This window comes from Heliangelus exortis, chromosome 7 (genome assembly GCF_036169615.1).
Source record: "Heliangelus exortis chromosome 7, bHelExo1.hap1, whole genome shotgun sequence".
In the NCBI taxonomy this organism is placed as follows: Eukaryota; Metazoa; Chordata; class Aves; order Apodiformes; family Trochilidae; genus Heliangelus; species Heliangelus exortis.
Genome location: NC_092428.1, coordinates 8600461 through 8618363, shown reverse-complemented (window position 1 = coordinate 8618363; position 17903 = coordinate 8600461). Strand labels below are relative to the sequence as shown.

At 37.8% G+C, this 17903-nt stretch overlaps 1 protein-coding gene across 6 annotated transcripts in view; it reads right to left on the bottom strand.

Moving 5' to 3' along the window:
- Positions 1–3212: 3212 nt before the first annotated feature.
- Positions 3213–17903, bottom strand: part of BLNK (B cell linker) — a 90526-nt gene continuing 75835 nt past the window's right edge. For all 6 annotated transcript variants that reach the window (XM_071748623.1, XM_071748619.1, XM_071748622.1 and 3 more), the window contains 12 exons: positions 17789–17884; positions 17046–17088; positions 15144–15171; positions 14766–14838; positions 14196–14226; positions 13119–13161; positions 12271–12349; positions 11848–11879; positions 8933–9012; positions 6751–6834; positions 4907–5062; positions 3213–3944 (listed from right to left, as the gene is read on the bottom strand). In XM_071748623.1, the coding sequence (XP_071604724.1) occupies positions 3825–3944; positions 4907–5062; positions 6751–6834; positions 8933–9012; positions 11848–11879; positions 12271–12349; positions 13119–13161; positions 14196–14226; positions 14766–14838; positions 15144–15171; positions 17046–17088; positions 17789–17884 (865 nt within the window). In that variant the 3' untranslated portion in view covers positions 3213–3824. The remainder of the gene's footprint in view (positions 3945–4906; positions 5063–6750; positions 6835–8932; positions 9013–11847; positions 11880–12270; positions 12350–13118; positions 13162–14195; positions 14227–14765; positions 14839–15143; positions 15172–17045; positions 17089–17788; positions 17885–17903) is intronic.

Below are 17903 nucleotides of genomic sequence, written 5' to 3'. Positions count from 1 at the left end.
GCACTTTGGCAGATCTCATTTCAAGGAATATCAAGTGAGATATCCATGAAATTAAGATCACAGTTAATGGTAATCAGGAGTAAGTTTGGCTTAAGCATATGACCAGTATTGCCATGGATAGTGCAGTAGAAGGTGCAGGGACAATATATGGTTCTCCAATGAAATACTCAACTGATTGAACAACAGACTTTAACGTATGCTTTATATGCTGGTTTTTTACTGGTTGACCTCTGCAGTATTTATTTGCACATTTCTCATCATCTTCACTAAATGAGAAAAGTATCTTACAAATATCCTGTAAAGCATATTTCATTATGCAGCTCTTTGTCCCTGAAGCATCATATGTAAAATAGGCTATAGTCATATATTTAATGATTATATGGTAATGGATATATCTGATGTGATAAATTAAGGTTGAACAGGTAACCTGATTTTGAAGAGCAGCATTTTAAGATAGCTGGTGACATTGTGAATATAGCAAGATAAGAAAAGGCTAACTTGGTGATAGTGTCTTGGGACATACAGAAATAGGTGCAAGTCCAGCATCAACAAGTGTTTTTCCTCTGAGGAAATGTTTTGTAAATGCATACTTGACCTAAGCCTTATTTGTTGTGTTCATGTGTTTTTGTAAAGTGACCTTAAAGAAGCCTTAAGTTTATCCCACTGTGTTTTCCTTGCTACATGTGTATTCATCAGTCATGGTTTCTCCTCCTCAGGAACTGTAATGTTTTAACAAAAAACTCGTGTTCAGTATTTGTTCCAGGGCTGTTGTCATGCAATACATTTTGTTACTACACTTCCTAAGAATCTGTCTGCTGCTGGTGGTTTAGATTGAAGAAGGAATGTAGTTTTGTAACTTGCATGTCTGAACACTTGGATTTTTGAGAATGCAGTTTCTTACTCCTTTCGTAAAACAAGTTTGTCAGGAATGATTTCCAGAATTCAGTCACTTCTCCTTTCTGTAACAGGTAGGCAGACAACACTTACATCCTGTGTACATTAGTAAACATGATGCTTGGTCTTGAGCTCTCAGACAATAAATTTACTTAGTTTTAAACAATTTTTTTAGTTCTACTTTTTGGTATGTGGGTTGTGGTTGGTTTTGTGTGTGTTTGTTTTTTCCCTTTCCACTCCCCCTTCATATTAGCTAACTATCAAGCAAATAAAGGGAGAGAGATGTGTTGTGTTAGTCAGAGGTCAGACTTGACACACCTGCTACTTAGTGGAAACACCTGACAGCATTAACTAGCAGCAGCTGCTGGCACTGCAACAAAGTGAAGTTTCAGGTTTGGGATTGCACCCAGTTGCCATTTCCTAGATTCTGTATTGGCTGCTGACTCAATAGTGTCAGGATTTTTAACATTTTTTAACTCCATCAGAGTGCTAACTTACTTTACATGGTTGCAGAATGCAAGCTAGTATTTAGCCTTGCTCAAACTTTTATCCACCTAAAATTTGGTTTCAGAATATTTCTACACCATAGTCTACCCAAGCTATAAAAAAATCTAGCTTGGGTATGGAAAGTGGAGTAACTAGTCTGCTTCCTGTATAAAAATTACTATAGTAGGATAGTAAAATAGAAGATCACATACTGGTGTTTATGGTTTGTTGCTTGGTTTTTACTATGGAGCCTTATTTTGGATTATTTGGGTTATTCTATGGAAGGTGGTGTTGCCTGTCAAATCCCTGACTCATTCTGTTCTCAGAACTCTAAGGTAACCATGAAATGATGTAGAATATAGCTAAAAAGAAAGGAGGGTTTGAGAAGCTGAATATTTACCTAGAACATACTTGTATTTGTAGATCAGCCTCAAAGTTCTATGTCATGCTGAGCACTTAAAGCTGAGGGGTAGGAGCAGCAGTGCTTTGAATTTGGAAAGGCATCACTATTGCAAATTACCTTAAAAAACTGATACATCATCTTCCACAGGGAAGCCTATGGACATACTTGAGTCACTTTTTCATCCCCAGTTCTAGAATGATGGTGATACTACACATTTAACTCTGAAATAAATGTTTGATAATAGCCAGACACTTTTGTGAGGAGCAGCCTATAACGGTTAATAAGAAACAGGTGGCTGCATTAAGAACAAAGTTTAAATACAGTGCAGTACTTGGGTGAATTGGGTAGGAGCTCTACATCAATGCAAAGGAAGCTACTGACTGCTTTTTCACAGGTATTTTCCCATTGTATTGCTTGAAACAGTTTAATGTAGCTAGGTAATATCAGAGTATATATACATAAGGAATAAATTAAGCTTGCAGAGACTCTAACTTGTTGATTTTGAGACCTTGGCATGGTAATCTTAACATTTTGAACATAACACTAATACTGTGTAGTATAATACCAATTAGTAACAACTGAACAGTATACTAAACATAGTATTTTTGTACTGTGAACAGTCTGTAATAGGCAGGCTTGTGTGTAATGTGGATACATTGTTTCTTGCTAGTGTCTAAAGTGTGTCACATCAGAGATAAGCAATACCTGTGTTGCAGAGGGAAGGTAACTGAGGTGCTGAACATCATCCTGTATTAGTAAGCAGTTCTTTCTAAAGATGGGTATGTTACTTGTAGAAGTAATTGATCAGAACTACGGTCACTGTATACAGAATAAACATAAAACATAGCTTAAGGTGATTTGCTGACTTTCAAATCTTAGGTGAATTGTGCCTTAATTGCCTTGCAGATAATGCCAGAGAACCATGAAACAAAGCAGATGTGTAAAGAGCATCCTTTTTGGAAAATACCTTTAAGATTTAAGAGTTTTCATGTCAAGTGAAATCAAACACCTCTAGAAATAATTTAGTGTTTTTCACTGGAGCAATTTACACATTCATCAATTCAATTTTCTCGTCTTAAACCTCTGTGGAAATTACTTTATTAGCAAAAAATACAAGAATTAAACTGCTGTGATTGGACAGGCTTGAAAAAAAGAACGGGCTTTTGTGTTGGGTGTGTGTCTCTATTTAGTGGGTAGGTAGTTTAGTAATGAAACAATGTACTTGGGTCAGCAACACTGCCATTTGAAATATTTGAGTGCTATTAAGCCAAATGTATATGCTAAAGCTGTAAAATATGGTATGTTTTTGTAAGAACAGAACTTGTGAAGAAGCAGGCACACATATATACATAAAGCAACAACGTTAAAGTGATGCTTTCTTTCTGGGAGGATGCTAAGAAGTGTGATCCAGCAATGCTTCCATACACCGTTGACTTGATATTTTACATTTTATTTGCACGTTTGAAAATACAAACAAAAATATTACTGAAACAGAGTAAAGCTGAGGAAAAGGACAACACCTCTGGTAATCTAAAACACTCAGACGGTCTTACTGCCACAATTACATGGAGTATTGTCCTGTTTTCAGCTTGTACACAGTAGTACATTAGGTTGAGTTGCACTAACTTCAGGGCCTGTGCACTTCACAAAGAAATTGCTGAAAGCAGTGATCTGTGGTCAACATAACAAATAGAAAAAATCACTGTGGGTATTCTCAAAGTGAAAATGTCCTACAGGAAATTTATCTTCAAATAGCAGTCAAAGGACCAGGATGTGGTATGCAGTTGTTCCTCCTGTGACTGAACACCGGTGCTGTTATAGATGGAAGTTACAGATGAACCATACCTGGTTTGGTTTCTTTTGTTAAATATGAGTCCTCCTCCAATAAAAGTGACGTGAGGTTGACAATAATGAGTAGCATCTCTTGCTAGGTGCTCTTAAAGTGCATCTTTTTAGATTTTCTTTTCTTAATACCCGATCCACATGATTTGCAATCTTGAAAAATTATTTTTAATGTCTTCATCCCAGCAGTTTGGTTTGATTAAGAAACTCTTACAATGTGTTTCAGTTTTGTTGAGTCTTTTGTGTTGTTTTGGCTGTCAATTAGAACCAGGGAGGTACGCTGGTGATTCTCTACTATTTCAGCAACACTGTCAAAGCGCTGGATAGAGAAAAAATAAAAACAAAAAACAAGTAGTTTGGGCTTCCTTTAATGCTCTAATATTAGCAATAATTGTTGCATCATATCTTCTCTTTGCTTCTCCCACCATTGCAGAGGGTGGGGCTATGACTGTTACCAAGCAAGATGCTCTACCTTTTACTAAGAGCACTGATGCTGCTTTAAGTCCTGATTCTATTTATAAGTGCTAAATTTGGACAATGGAACATACTATGGCCAGTAGCAATCTCATCTCACTCTTTCTGTTTGTGATTGTGACCTGCACAAACTGGTTGATGGCATATTAAACTGACAGGACTTTCATTTTACCATAATATTTTAGCTACGCAGCTTTACTATTGCATTTTCTTTTGGTCTTTGGTCAAATACAGGTTTTGAACTGCATCTCTTTTTCTCCTGAAGTAATTTCTGACCCTTTGTTGAAGGCCAGATAACCTCCAGGCTCTCCCTTGTGCTGTGACCTCAAAACCATTGCTTGGGAGGGACATAGGTAGGCCTATTCTGTACAGTGATAACAGTTTTTATTGGTATTTGGGTTCCAAATTTCTGTTTTGTTCTCAAAGTGGTGTATAATAGCCAACCAGTGATTTTTGCACTCTAGAATTGGAGTTTAACATTTTCTTTATATGATAATAGGATTAAAAGTAAAGAAACTTAGAGTCCTAGGGGGAAGTGAATAGAGGATTATAAACAGCTGGAGAAGCTGCAGCTCTGATCTTGATAACTTTTCAAAACCGTCAAAACTTGATCTGTGATTTTAATGACAATATTCAGGAGCTGTTACATTCGTTTCTGTAGCTTGGTAGATCAGTCATTATATAGGGTACACTTTTATCCTGAAACATGAAGCATCTTTTTTGGTCATAGAGCAATATATCTTAATCCTTGCTTTTTAAAGGTATATAGCTGAAAACTGTCAGGAAGAAAACCCAACATCATCTCACCTCTTCACCACTTTTTTCTCTGCCCAGTGCATATTGCTTTGTAGATTCTATAAATCGTATAGGAATGTTGTATACTCTTCTGTTGTAAAACACAACCAGTGTGTATGGTTGCCGTGAATCCTGTCCAGAACTCTTTCTTATTAAAAACGATCCATCCTAAAGAGAGAAGAGTAGTTAAGTGTATTCAGCTTATTTTCCCCAATAACTTAGTTAATTTTTAATGTTAACAGCTAATATTTTAATCTGTATTATCATTTAACTCTTTTCTCCTATTAGAAGAACTGCTCAGCAGGTAATGAGAAGTTACCTGGCTAACAGTAGCTTACAAAGCTGCCATATAAGTAACAATTGCTGTTGCCTGTTCTCTCTCAACTAGAGAAAGAAGAAATAAACACAGGGTGGCAGCAGTCTGTTGGGGCCCACTGATTATTAGGAAATGAAGTTACTAGTCATTGCAGTAGGTAGGCAAGAAAGCAGTGAGAGATGGAGATACTGTTTCTCTAGAGCTGTAAAAACCACTCTGATACGTGCTCACTGCTAAACCCCAGTACTCTGCCCCCTTATCCTGCTTTGTGGAGTTTGGCAAGAGTGGAAATTACCTGATGCTAAGGATACTGACTGGTAGACGTCACTATTCCCTTCTGTGACATTAGCTTTTCACAGAATCATAGAGTGGTTTGGGTTGGAAGGGACCTTAAAGATCATCAAGATCCAATCCCCCTGCATCTCCAGGGACACCTCTCACTAGATGAGGCTGCACAAGGCCTCAGTCATCCAGCCTAGCCTTAAACACTTCCAGAGAAGGGGAACCTCTCTAGGCAACCTATTTCAGTATCTTACTACCCTCATGGTGAAGATTTTTTTCCTAATATCTAACCCAAATCTACTCTCTTTCAGTTTAAAACCATTACCTCTTGTCCTGTCACTTTCCTCTCAGGTGAAAAGCCCCACCCCAGCTTTCCTGTAGGCCTCCTTCATGTATTGGGAGGCCACGGTAAGGTCTCCCTGGAGCCTCCTCCTCTCCAGACTGAATAGCCCCAGCTCTTTCAGACTGTTTTCATAGCAGAGGTACTCCGACCCTCTGATAATCTTTGTGGCTCTTCTCTGGACCCTCTCCAATTATATCTTTCCTGTGTTGGGAGATCCAAAGCTGTATGCAATATTCCAGGTGTGGTCTCAAAAGAGCAGAGGGGTAGAATCACCTCTCTGGGCCTGCTGACCAGGTTTCTATTGATGCAGCCCAGGATGTGGTTTGCCTTATGGCCTGCAAGCACAGACTGGTGGCTCATGTCGAGCTTCTCATCTACTACCACCCGCAAGTCCTTTTACTCAGGGAGTCCTTCTCCTCATGGAAAATTTTGTATTGTGTACACAGAATAGTTCGGAGAACTCAAATTCTCCAAATACCTAAATGTATAGTGCTGCTGTTTCAAAATACATAGCAGCATCAGCATTTCCAAATAGTAGCTGTTACTACATGAGCCATAGGACAGTGGTGGAGATCATTTAGAAGTCATGGGGCTTTGCCTTCTATTTTTGTGACCACAGGTGAGCTATCAGGTCTTCCTCAGCTCTATAGCCTGTCATGGCTTTCTCTGCAGTGCAGCAGTCTTTGAGTTACACTAATGTAAGTGAAATAAATAATAAACAAGTCATTTCACCACAGTAATTTAATATTTGACATTATTTGTATGGTACAGTGTTATGATCTGTTCAGAATACCACTGGTGTTCTTAACCAGAAATTTTCTGGTTTTTTTTTTAATTTTTTTTTTTTTTTTTTTTTCAGTTTGGAAGTGTTTTGTTTTGTTTTTTATAGAGAGATATTCTTTAAAAGTGACCCACCTTGTTTGATTGGTACAATGCATCTTCCGCCATTTTCCTATCACAGATAGCAGCATACCATGCTTTACTATGAACACCAGCATCCTAGAAAGAGAGAAACAGTGTTTAACATGTAAAATAATAAGAAAGAATATGTCATATAGGGAAGTGGCTACTAAATAATGACAGCTGTGAAGAACAGAAATGCAGAACACTTTAGAAAATTCTCTGACAGCAGCTCACAGTTTTTGCTAGACTGAGGTAGGACAAAGAAACGTGTCTTGTAAAGTGTAACAGATGTGTGATAGAAGAGATAATAGAAGAGAGAAAGATACCCTGAGGAAAGCAGTCAGGTTCAGCTGGAGGATAATTTTGTATTTTTAAAGTAGGAAGCTATAGTAGAAGAATTTAAAGAGGATATCCAGGAAATGTTGAGAAATAAATTGACCATTAACTATTCAGTACTGCCCAGCTGTGGGCTGCCAATGAAATGCCCAGATTTGGTAGGCATCTAACTTTGGGAATGAAGTTTCACGTATACTTAATGCTACTTGTGAACATGATCACAAGTGCCTTCATCTAGGTAATATGGAGGTTGGGTAAGTGCATCTTTTGCTCCTCCTGTTTTTACTAAACAAGAATAAATGGATGGAGTCCTACAGAACAGAGGAATAATTAATGTCTCTTCCTCATCTAACACAGCAGTTCAGCTCCCAGTGCCTTCACCTGAGACATGGTCCTGTACCAGTTCTCTGATCAAGTCTGAATATATCCTTACATTTGAAACAGTGCTCTTCTCTGGAAGGCAGAAAACCATGTTTACAGTGGAGAAGGATTACAACTGTGACAGAGTACGAGAACAACATATATTTTATAGTGATCTCCTGGGTGCCTCATTTCTGTATGTTATTCCCTGTGAACACTTCACCAACATAATCCTTCTCTCCATTCTGTTAAATCCTTGGCAGTGTTCTGTACAGTAAATGAACAGTGGAAAACATGGGAGGAAGGACTTCATAGAGGGGGGCATCAAGTGTAGCACTGAAGATACAAAGATTGTCACTGTAAAGACTGGTGGATTCTGTTTTAGAGGATAAAAGCACTTCATAGCAAAGGATGCACTAGGAGAATGAGTCCAGTAAACCAATCTTTGTTCACGAGAACAAGGAATCAACTGCCCCAAGACCTTTCTTCTAGCACTATCTGTTGCATATAATCTAGAAGCAGATAGCTGCTGTTGGAGTTTGGATAGGGACCAAACAAATAATTAATCTTGTGAGTATGAATCATGTCTGCAAGCACCTGTATTGGGGAGGATGCTACAACAAATGATACCACTGTACATAATTGGTGGGGAAATAGCAGTAACAGTTAATATACTTTTTTTTTTTTTTTTTTTTTTTTTTTTTTTTTTAATGAATGTTTTATTAAGCTCTGGTTTTGCCAATGGCTGTTTCATAATAGCTGCAAATGTAACTACTACAAGCTGTTTATTTAGTGCCTGCTGGAAAGCAATTCTCATAATAAATATCCAGTATGACATACTATTAAAATTTTTCCAGAATTTCAAGTCTTTACGTTCTTCACTGCAGTATTATTTTGCCATGTTAGGCTTTAGCACATTTAATGTTACCAGCTCTGCATAAGAGAGCCTTTGTTTTGCACTCAACAGAACTATTTTTACCTTGTTCGTGACTACTAGGCTAATAAGTATGGCTTCTTGCATTTTGTGTTCTCCCTTCAACAAACACAAAAGTAAGAGGAACAGCACTGAAATGAAAATAACTTTGCATTTTTTTAGATTATTCACAGCTTAATTTTGCAATGAAGCACAGAGAAGATGTGGTTGTAAAACTACAGCATTAGCTGTAACAAGGTCTGTTTAAGGGAAAAGAAAGGAGTGGGACTTGGAAGAGACACCACAGCATCCTTCTTGGTTCTTAAAACTTTCTTGACACCCCAAAGAGCCATCTATGTAAAACACTTAAGTCCATCACCATAAATTTCTTATGTTCTAAGCATGTTTTTGTATGAAAGCCAATATTCAGATTATTTGTCCTAGAGAAAATCTTCACTGCAAAAAGGGATGCGGATTACCTCCACAAAAGGAGTATTATTTTTATTTAGAAGGGGGTAGGGGTGCAAATTCTTCTTGAAATTAAACAAGAAGATTTCTGTAATGTGAATTTAGCTAATGCTATACCTGGTCTGCAGTACTTGAAGTAGATGAAATGCTGTTGCGGGGGGAAGTACCCAGAGAATAGTTTGCAGCTTCAGGCACTTCTAGAAAAGAGAAAGAACAACGTGTAATTTTCAACTTACATTTGATATGCTGTAAGAAATTGACTTGTTACAAAGACTTTAAAAGATCTGGGAAATATTTAAACTTTAGTATCGCTCAAAAAGCTGTCTACTGCAAAATGGATTGGCATTATGAAGTACCTGGGACATCTGCCTGCTCACAAAGGAGCCTTGCTTATAAAGAAACGGTTTATTTAATAGTTTGGTTAACAACTTGGTTAATAGTTAGACTTAAAATGCAATGTAGCAACAGACAAAGAAAATGCACACACAAAAGCACTCAGTCCAGTGTGAGGAGTAGCCATACAGGTGAGGAAGCCAGGAAAACAAAACATAGCTCATATCATTTTTCAGTAATATAAATCCAACTGAGAGGTTTGCATGTGTGTGAAAGCTAAACAGAAGCAGAACCGGTAGGAAAGATCATGAAGCTTAATTATAACTGTAATAACAAAACATAGTATAAATTAGCTGTTAGGGATGAAATACAGATGTCAAAGAGTTTAAGAAATTGGAAGGGAAATTGTTTTGTAGCATTGCATTGTAAAATGATATAGAAATACGGGAAATAAGTATAGATATTTCTTTTCTGGTAAAAAAATCTTGGTGAAAGTGTGCCTACTACAGGTCCTTGTGGTCAGGTTTGGTGCAGATCAGTATTGTACTAGAGAAGATTATTACAGTTGAGTGTTACTTATTCTGTTACTATGTGAGGTTTTGTTTTCTGTTTGTTTTACTGTGGGGAAAAAACACTACTAGGATTGTTAGCACTCACTTGTTGGACACAATACTTTGCAGACTGCTTTATCAAATCTTCACTAATGTAATTCTGATTTAGGATTTTAGTTTCAGAAAGTAATAGGAATGATATAGCAGAGGTCATACAGTGACTCAGAATTAAAAAATAAACAAAGAATTGGAGTAGAGACCTCAAAGACATCTCCTTGAAGCAGGTTTAGACTTCTTTTGTAGAAAAGATGCAACTGTCTGGGAGCTGTATTTCAAGAACAGGGGAGACATTGTAAGGAATAGTCCCAGCTCTCAATAAATGAATAATCCCCTGAAGAAGGCCATTCAATATTAAGATTTTTTTTTCTCTGTCAAATTTTGACTGTTTAGCTGCAAAATCTACAGCTGAAAAGTATACTGTATGAATTAAGGAAGAATTGCCAGAAACCAGGCTGAACTAGACTTTACCAAAAGAAACAAAAGAGGCAAAAAGAGAGCCGTTAGCTGTGTAAAAAGGAAGAGGAAGTGGGGCTGCTTGCAGGAAGAATTGTATTGATTTGAAAGATAATTTAAGTACTAAACCACGAATAGTTCTGGCACAGAAATGGAAATATACACAACCAAAGCAAAACTTAGTACAATTGAACTGGTGGACCCATACAATCTTTATCCCAGAAATTTAAAAACTGGCACATGAAATTGCAGGGTTGATAATTATTTTGAATTATTTTCAAGTCAGGGTGCTAACATATGACTAAAGAATACAAAGTATAATTGCTATACTTAAAGTGGAAAAAGCAACCTGAGCAACTACAGGCCTTTTTGTCCAACTTCAGAGAACACAAATCTCTAAAAGGGAATTTGAAGGAAAGATTTGGAGGTAAATATCTGAAATTCACCCAAGTAGATAACATGTTATAACTCTTCCAAAGTTCTACAAAGGGGCAACATGGTGCTGTACTTACTATGGACTTCAGTAGCCCATTTGATACAATGCCATATGGGAAATTAGTACATTTTATGAAGAAGATAAGTTAGCCCTAGGCTTGTATGGAAGGTTATGCTAAAGGGGCAATAGTGAAAGGGACCAGTTATATCTATATAGCACAGAATAAGAGACTGTTGAAGTAAAATAACTTAGCATTTAGCACCAGATGACCTCAAAGAATAGTTATAGAGTTTAGTAAGACTTTATGCTACAAGTTGAAGTACATCTGTTATGGGACAGGAGCAGACAAACTTGAATGCATTTGGCTATTACATGCATCAAACCACTGTGATATTTCCACAGCACAGGAGATGTAATTGCAACATAACATACATCCAGCAAACATTTCCAGGAAACAGTGAGAAGTACTAATAACAGCATATGCCTTTAAGGTACACCACACACAGATTTCTAGGTACAACTCTCATCATCCATTTACAGCGTGAAAGATAAGTTTTTGAACTAAAATATGTGCAGAAAAAGGCTTGTAGGAAGGCCAGACTCATGTCTGCTAATAAGAGACTGGAAAAATGTTAGATCTAATTTACACTTCTGTAATATAAGAGTCCTTATACATACTACCTAGTTTATTTTTAGCTGTGAGATGAAATGAAGCACCCCTTTGAAAGTATCACTTACATAAAAGCTTTAGCAATTGCCATTATAGGAATACCTTCTCCCCGCCCCATAGAGAAAGAATAAATTGCTTGATGCAATAAGGATCTTTCTGGCTTCTTGGCAACAGAAACTTGGAACAGCTCTGAAAAGTCATATTAAAGTCATATTCTTGTCCTGTGGTGAAGAAGATTGATAGAATCTCATGATGGGAACTGACCCAAACTGCCTTTGGTAGAAATTTCAGGAGCTGCAAATAGGAATGAAGGACCCAATTTCCATTGCTTCATACAATAACCCTGACAATACATCCATAATTTTACTAGTTGAGCTAAGCTCCTGGATTCTTGAAGTCCTCTATGTATACATCACAGACATAAGTGTTAATTCTGAACTAATGAATATACATGGCATTTTGAAATAATCCTAATTAATTAATTTGAAATGACAATCATATTTTAATTAAAAATCTAAATGATACTTACTTGGCAGAACTGAGGACTTGTGGAGAAAAGGCCTGAAATAAATATTAAGAGATTACAGAAAGATCTAGGGAAATGTATCCAGTTCTGAAAATATTAAAATTGTTTATTTGAACCATGCAGTTGTAGCATGTGTTCCATCTCGCACATTTGTCCATTGAGAAATAAGGGCCAGATACAAGCATTTAAGAAAAATCTTATCCCACAGGACTGACCCATTAGGAATTTATACACCTGGTTTAAATCTCCATCACCTTATTAGATATTATATCCTCTGATATTTCCTGTTGGTGTTCAGAGTACTTGGATGCATTTGCCAAGAGAAGCCTGTGCTCCCCTTTGAACTTCTCATAGCTATGTTAAGAGTGCAGAGCAGAAGGAGCTGCTGCATTGAAATATTCAAAAGATGATGAAAAGGGATTTTACTTTTGGGCATCACTTGGAAGGCGTGGAAGTGGCAGCTCTTGGTTGGAACTTCGTCGTCGTTCTGCTGCTGTAGGTTTTTCTGTAGTTTGGGAAAACAAATAGCAGAATCAAGATTTATTCAGAAATATATTGGCCCAGATAAGAGAGTCCCAGAAGCTGAAGGAGGGTCTCTTTCAGTCATGTAACTTAAGATTTTTTTCCTTAAGTAACGACTTGCCATCCAGCCGCTACGTTTATTGACTAAGGGCAGACCACCAAATTTCTAAGCAAACGGCTGCATGGGGAGCGCCCGCAGGAGCTCAGCGGGAGCCTCGCCTTCCGAGAGGCGCGCAGTGGGACAGGGCTCAGGGCGCTGGGGCAGAGCTCAGCCACGGGAGGTGCGGTGCCTCCTCCCTGCTCTCCGCGGCTGCTGCGCAGTTTCCCGGGCAGGAGCCGCCCCCTTGCGCAGAGCCGAGGGGCTCTTTGTGCCTGTGAGCCGGACCGGCTCTGCAGGGAGTTGGCTCCGTGCGAGGTGGTTGCCGAGCTAAGATGGTGCGCTCGTGCTTTGCTTCCCTTCCCCCTTCTCTGGTTTGGGCAGTAGATGGCACATTGCTGATCCATGAGTTTCTACGTTACCCTGCCAGCAACCTCAAGAGTTTTACTGTGACTGCTTGTAGAGAACAATGATACTCAGTGCAACTACGGCTGGCCAGATCCTGTTTGAAACTGCTAAAACCAACAACCTCCCCTCGCTCCCCCCACCATGAAACCCTAGAAGAAATTCAATGTGGTGGCGTTTGTTTCATGTTTTTAATAAAATTAGAATTCTGAAAAATGTCAACTTTTTCACAGTAGTAGAGATAAGTTACCTTCATTTGCAGTTAGAGTCTCTCTGGAAGGTAAACATGGTTTCTGCAATAAAACAAAAGGAAACCAAATGTAAAATGGCATGGCATCAGTGCAACAAATAATCTTTTTAGACATTTTGTGAACTAGTTTACATTTAGAAGTGATAGCATCCTGGAGAGATTAGGAGGTAGGGATGTGGCCATTTTGTGAAGAGCCTTTAGTTCTATGATCTTGAAGCTTAGGATTTTGCAAAGTAGATTTGGAAAGGATCTCAGTTTATGCGTATAAATAGATGATGTAAGGTTTTAATTTTTTTCCCCTTTTACTCCTATCAGCAAGTTTATGGTGTAAAAAATGGTTCACTCTTATCTCAAGTACAAAAATTCATTCCAAATACTTGCAAATCAAAATTTAAGTATTTTCATCTTTGTCAAGCAATGTTCACATTCTGAACACATTCTTTTTTACTGGAAGTTAAACTGAGTACAGCTCACAGTAAAAACTCACCCCACCTTCCAGTTCCAATTTTTTCACAAAAATTTTCTTTTATTTTGAAACAATGATAACAATTTGTCAGTTTCAAAACATTTTCAAATAATTTTTTTTCAAAATTTAAACCAGTTCTCTCATTTTCTCACACAAGAAGTTTTTTGGTATTATTCAAATAATGAAATACTGAAAAACCTCTGACGATTTCTGGTAAAATCTTTCATCTTTTGTGAACTATGACTGTTACAAGAAAGCCATGGACTCTTACAATAAAACCATGTTCCCTATATGCAGCCCTGTATATTTCAGGAAATACTTCTGAATTGCCTGTGTTCCCATTTATTTCTCATTTCATTCACTTTGTGCACTGTGTTTATTGTTTCATCCTAGAGTATTGAATCCAAACATCCCTTTAATCAAAATATTTTTCTACTTGAGCCTTCTTAGTGCTGCTTAGGAAATATTTGGGTGCAGTGAACTTTCTTCGTATCTCTCCCTTATTCTTTTTATGAACTTATACCTAAACTCATATTAAAATTGATTTTTACAATAAATTAAAAAACACCTGTAAAATTACAATTCGATCGTGCAATTACAATTCAACTTACTGGTGAATTCACTGCATTAGAAGTTTTCTTTCTGTAGGGTGGAGGAAAGAGATTTAAAAAAAAGTATGGTTACTTTGAAGATACATGAATTCATTTAGCAACTAAACATCGGGTTCATTGACTCCCAAGATACTTCTGGCCAAGATAGGATGCATCTCCTTATCAGTTAGAATCAGATGCAGTGTGGGTGCTCAGGAAAGGTACTCTGATAAGCAATGAAGCTACCCTTTGACAAATGGTTAAAATAACAATTTGGGTGGGGCAGATGAGTTTTGATGAAAACAACAACTTTCCTAATTTGTAGGCATTTATGTCCTGCTGCTGTGGTATGTGACTAAATTAAGCACCTGCTATCAGTGGCAGGCAGTGGCAATGGTATGCAAGCATTTCCTCCATAAGTAATGAAAGAATAGCTTGCCTTTACCTAGTCAGAATATCTTTCAGGAATAGCAATTAAAAAATATTCCTGAATTCTGATTGCCATGCTGAAGGGTAGGAGTTAGCTTCTAATACACCTAGTGATTAACCCTATCCCTATAGAAGTGGCTTTATTATGGTTTTTTTACTCACAGGCCCCTTGGTAATGGCGATGGAGCTACTCCAGCAGAAAATCTGGTTCCTTGTGTGTTGCTGAAGCTGTGATCTAAAGACACAAATGACATATTTAGTATGCATTTTTAGAGGTATCTAATGTGAGGGTTTTCCTCACTGCCATTTCTGTATTAGTTTAATAAAAGTACAGAGTATCTATTAGGTTAATTTTTGTATTGATGTGTTTTCCCTCTGATTATACTAGAAAACAGTTCAGCAGTATTTATTGCTTACTGCTGGCTGCTACAGATAAAATTTACACTGACACCCTTCACTAAATGCTATATTACAGTCACCAGTGGCATGCTGACAGCAGATGCTGCTCATGTTCCCATGTTTTCAGTACAGAATACTTACTTTCATTATTATTGCTTGCATCATGGTCCTGTAATGGAAAAATATATTAGATTTCATAGAAGCAATTAAAAAATGAATTATTATTAAATGGTAAATGCATAAGTAAATAATCTGGTTTTGGAATGCATCCAGTCACTGCATGGAGAAGTATAATTCATCATCCAGCAGCTGAGGGATCAAGATGTGGAGGAATTTTTCTCCGAGTCAGCCCAGGCCTTTGAGAGGAACAAGGTTTACAGTTCTGTTAACATGATCCGTGCTGGTTGAGAATGGGCTGAATGGTAACAGTTAACAGATGCATCAGTTATTGCTTTAATTTGTTAGTGTGCAGGGATGGGAGGGCACAGCAAGGCTCTGGACAAACATGCTCATGACCCTGTTCTTTAAAACTGTAGAGGCTGGCTGCTCACACAACAAGCAAAGACCAGAAAATTTGGAGTACACTGGGTAATTCTTTTCCAGGCTGACTCTTGTGCCAAACTAGATAAGTGTAAGTTCCCAAGAGATAAACACACCCGTTGCACAGATGAGCATTTGTTTGGGAGCACCATCCCCTGTGCTGTAATTCAGTGTTGGCCCCAGCAAAATTATTGTCTCTCTTGATTCTCTGCAAAGCTAGGACAGTATCTTAGAGGTAAGCCCTGAGAATAAATTAATGGAGAGGGTTGAGCTGCAGCATGGCTCTTGTGTATGCTCTGAAGCAAGAATATTCTTGTTAGTGCTGTTCAGAGAGGGGAATTTCTTTCCAGCATTCTCCATTCAGAAGGTTTTCTTATATTGGTAAGAAAAAAACCATTTCATAAAAGAGAAATGCTGAGCTAAGCAAGACTCAGGAATTTTTCAGCATCTTGCAGGATATAGATCTAAATTGGAAGAATGTTGTGATAAGGTGAAGGGGAACTAAAATGCTGCTTCTGTTGTATGTAGAGAGATGTCCATACTACCCCACTCACCCTCCACCCCAAATAATTGATATATCTAGAAATTTAAGAAGTGAAAGTAAGACTGAAGTGTTTATATTCCACTTGCATTACATTATCATAGCAATTAATGCTATGGTATGACCCCAGATTCCTAAATTTAAGCATCTGATTTATCTAGATATTTATTCTTAGACTGATAATTTTTAAGGACAGTGCAAAGCACTAAGCTGGGACAGTTTGATGCACATATATTTGGCTCATGTTGATGCAGTTACTGTTACTCTGTTTCTTGGTAGTTTGCTGCTCACACACCCCCTTTTCTTGCACTGCACTATTGTTAGTAGAGCTATGGTGCAGAACAAATTATGGAACTCATCTGTCTGAAAAATCCTCTTTTATTGCTTTTGCCCACTTGCGGCTGTTAGAAAAGTTTCCAGAGAACTTTTGTTCTAGCACAGTGGAAGGGACAAACTGGAGACAAGAGTAGATGAGGAAGAATGACTTAAACACAGTCTAGGAACCCTAGACTTGGAATGACTGCATTTTCTGAGTGCAGACTACCCAGTCTGACATTTCAGAAGGATTCAGTTTTCAGAAAGTATAAACCATTCATCATCTGAAAGGAATGATGCTCAAGAAATATTTTTCAGATTGGGCAAAATCATCCATTGCTACTGAAAGTAAGGTTCCTGGAGTTCAGTCCTGGTATTTTTTTAGTACAAGAAATTATTTTGTGGACTGATATATCTCTCAAACTTCAAAGTTTTTCTTGAATCAATACAGATGTTCAATGTGCATCTTTCATTTAAAGGACTAGTAGCTAAAATTACAATGTCAGGTCAATCTGACACTCAGAGTAATCTGTTTCTGTTTTTTAATCCAGATAATAAAAAACATCCATCCACCTCCATGTATATACCAAAACACATAATAGCCTAAGTTTAACACCTTCTTTTATGGTAGCACATGATTTACTCACTGTTTTTGGATGAAGGCGATTTCTGGGAAGAGGTAAAATAGATCTAGAAAATATACACAATAAAATGAGTAGGATGTACATATTTAACTGCTTGGCTTAGATATGTGTTTCAAGATCTAGAGAGGTGGCAGTAAACAGATTTCATTGGAGCTATGCATGGCTGCAGTGCTTGTGGTGATGCTGTACCCTTAGTGCAGAGGAGTTCTACTCTAGATAAATCTCTGTCTTGGACCTTGAATCCCACAACTCTGCACAAAACCTCACCAAACCCTGTAACACAGACCATGTTGTGGATGATACCTGCTCTTCCTTGGGCACGTGGCTTATTTTGTAAAGAGATGTCCTAGAGATGACGTAAGTGTTACAAAGCAGAATCCCACCTTTCTAGTGACACAGGAGTGAAATAAGCTGCACACTCAAGTTTTCTTTGACTTTATTCCTCCAGAGTAACATCTCATTTATAAAGGTGCAGAGACAGGTAATAGGATTTTAAACTGGTTTGCAGAGATGTTTTATCCCTTCACTGGATCCCCTGTTTTCCTGTATTCAGGAAAACAGTGTGCATCTGGCAAATGAGCTTGAATAAGAAGTTCAGAAAGAAATCAGAATTTTCAGTTTTGTGGTGTCCCACAATCCCTAGCTATTTGTGTGTCCTGACAATTGCTTATTGCCTGAGGGCTACACAGAGAGTGGAAATTTTTCTGTCTACTATTTGTTACTGATATAAGCTTCTGTTGACCCACCTGGAAGTATCTAGCTTAGGTGACTCTCTAGTCATGCTTTGCACGTGGGAGTGCTCTGTGTTCTGAGCAGGCATAGATGGAAGTGGCTTTGTGAACCTAGTAATAAAGACGTGAA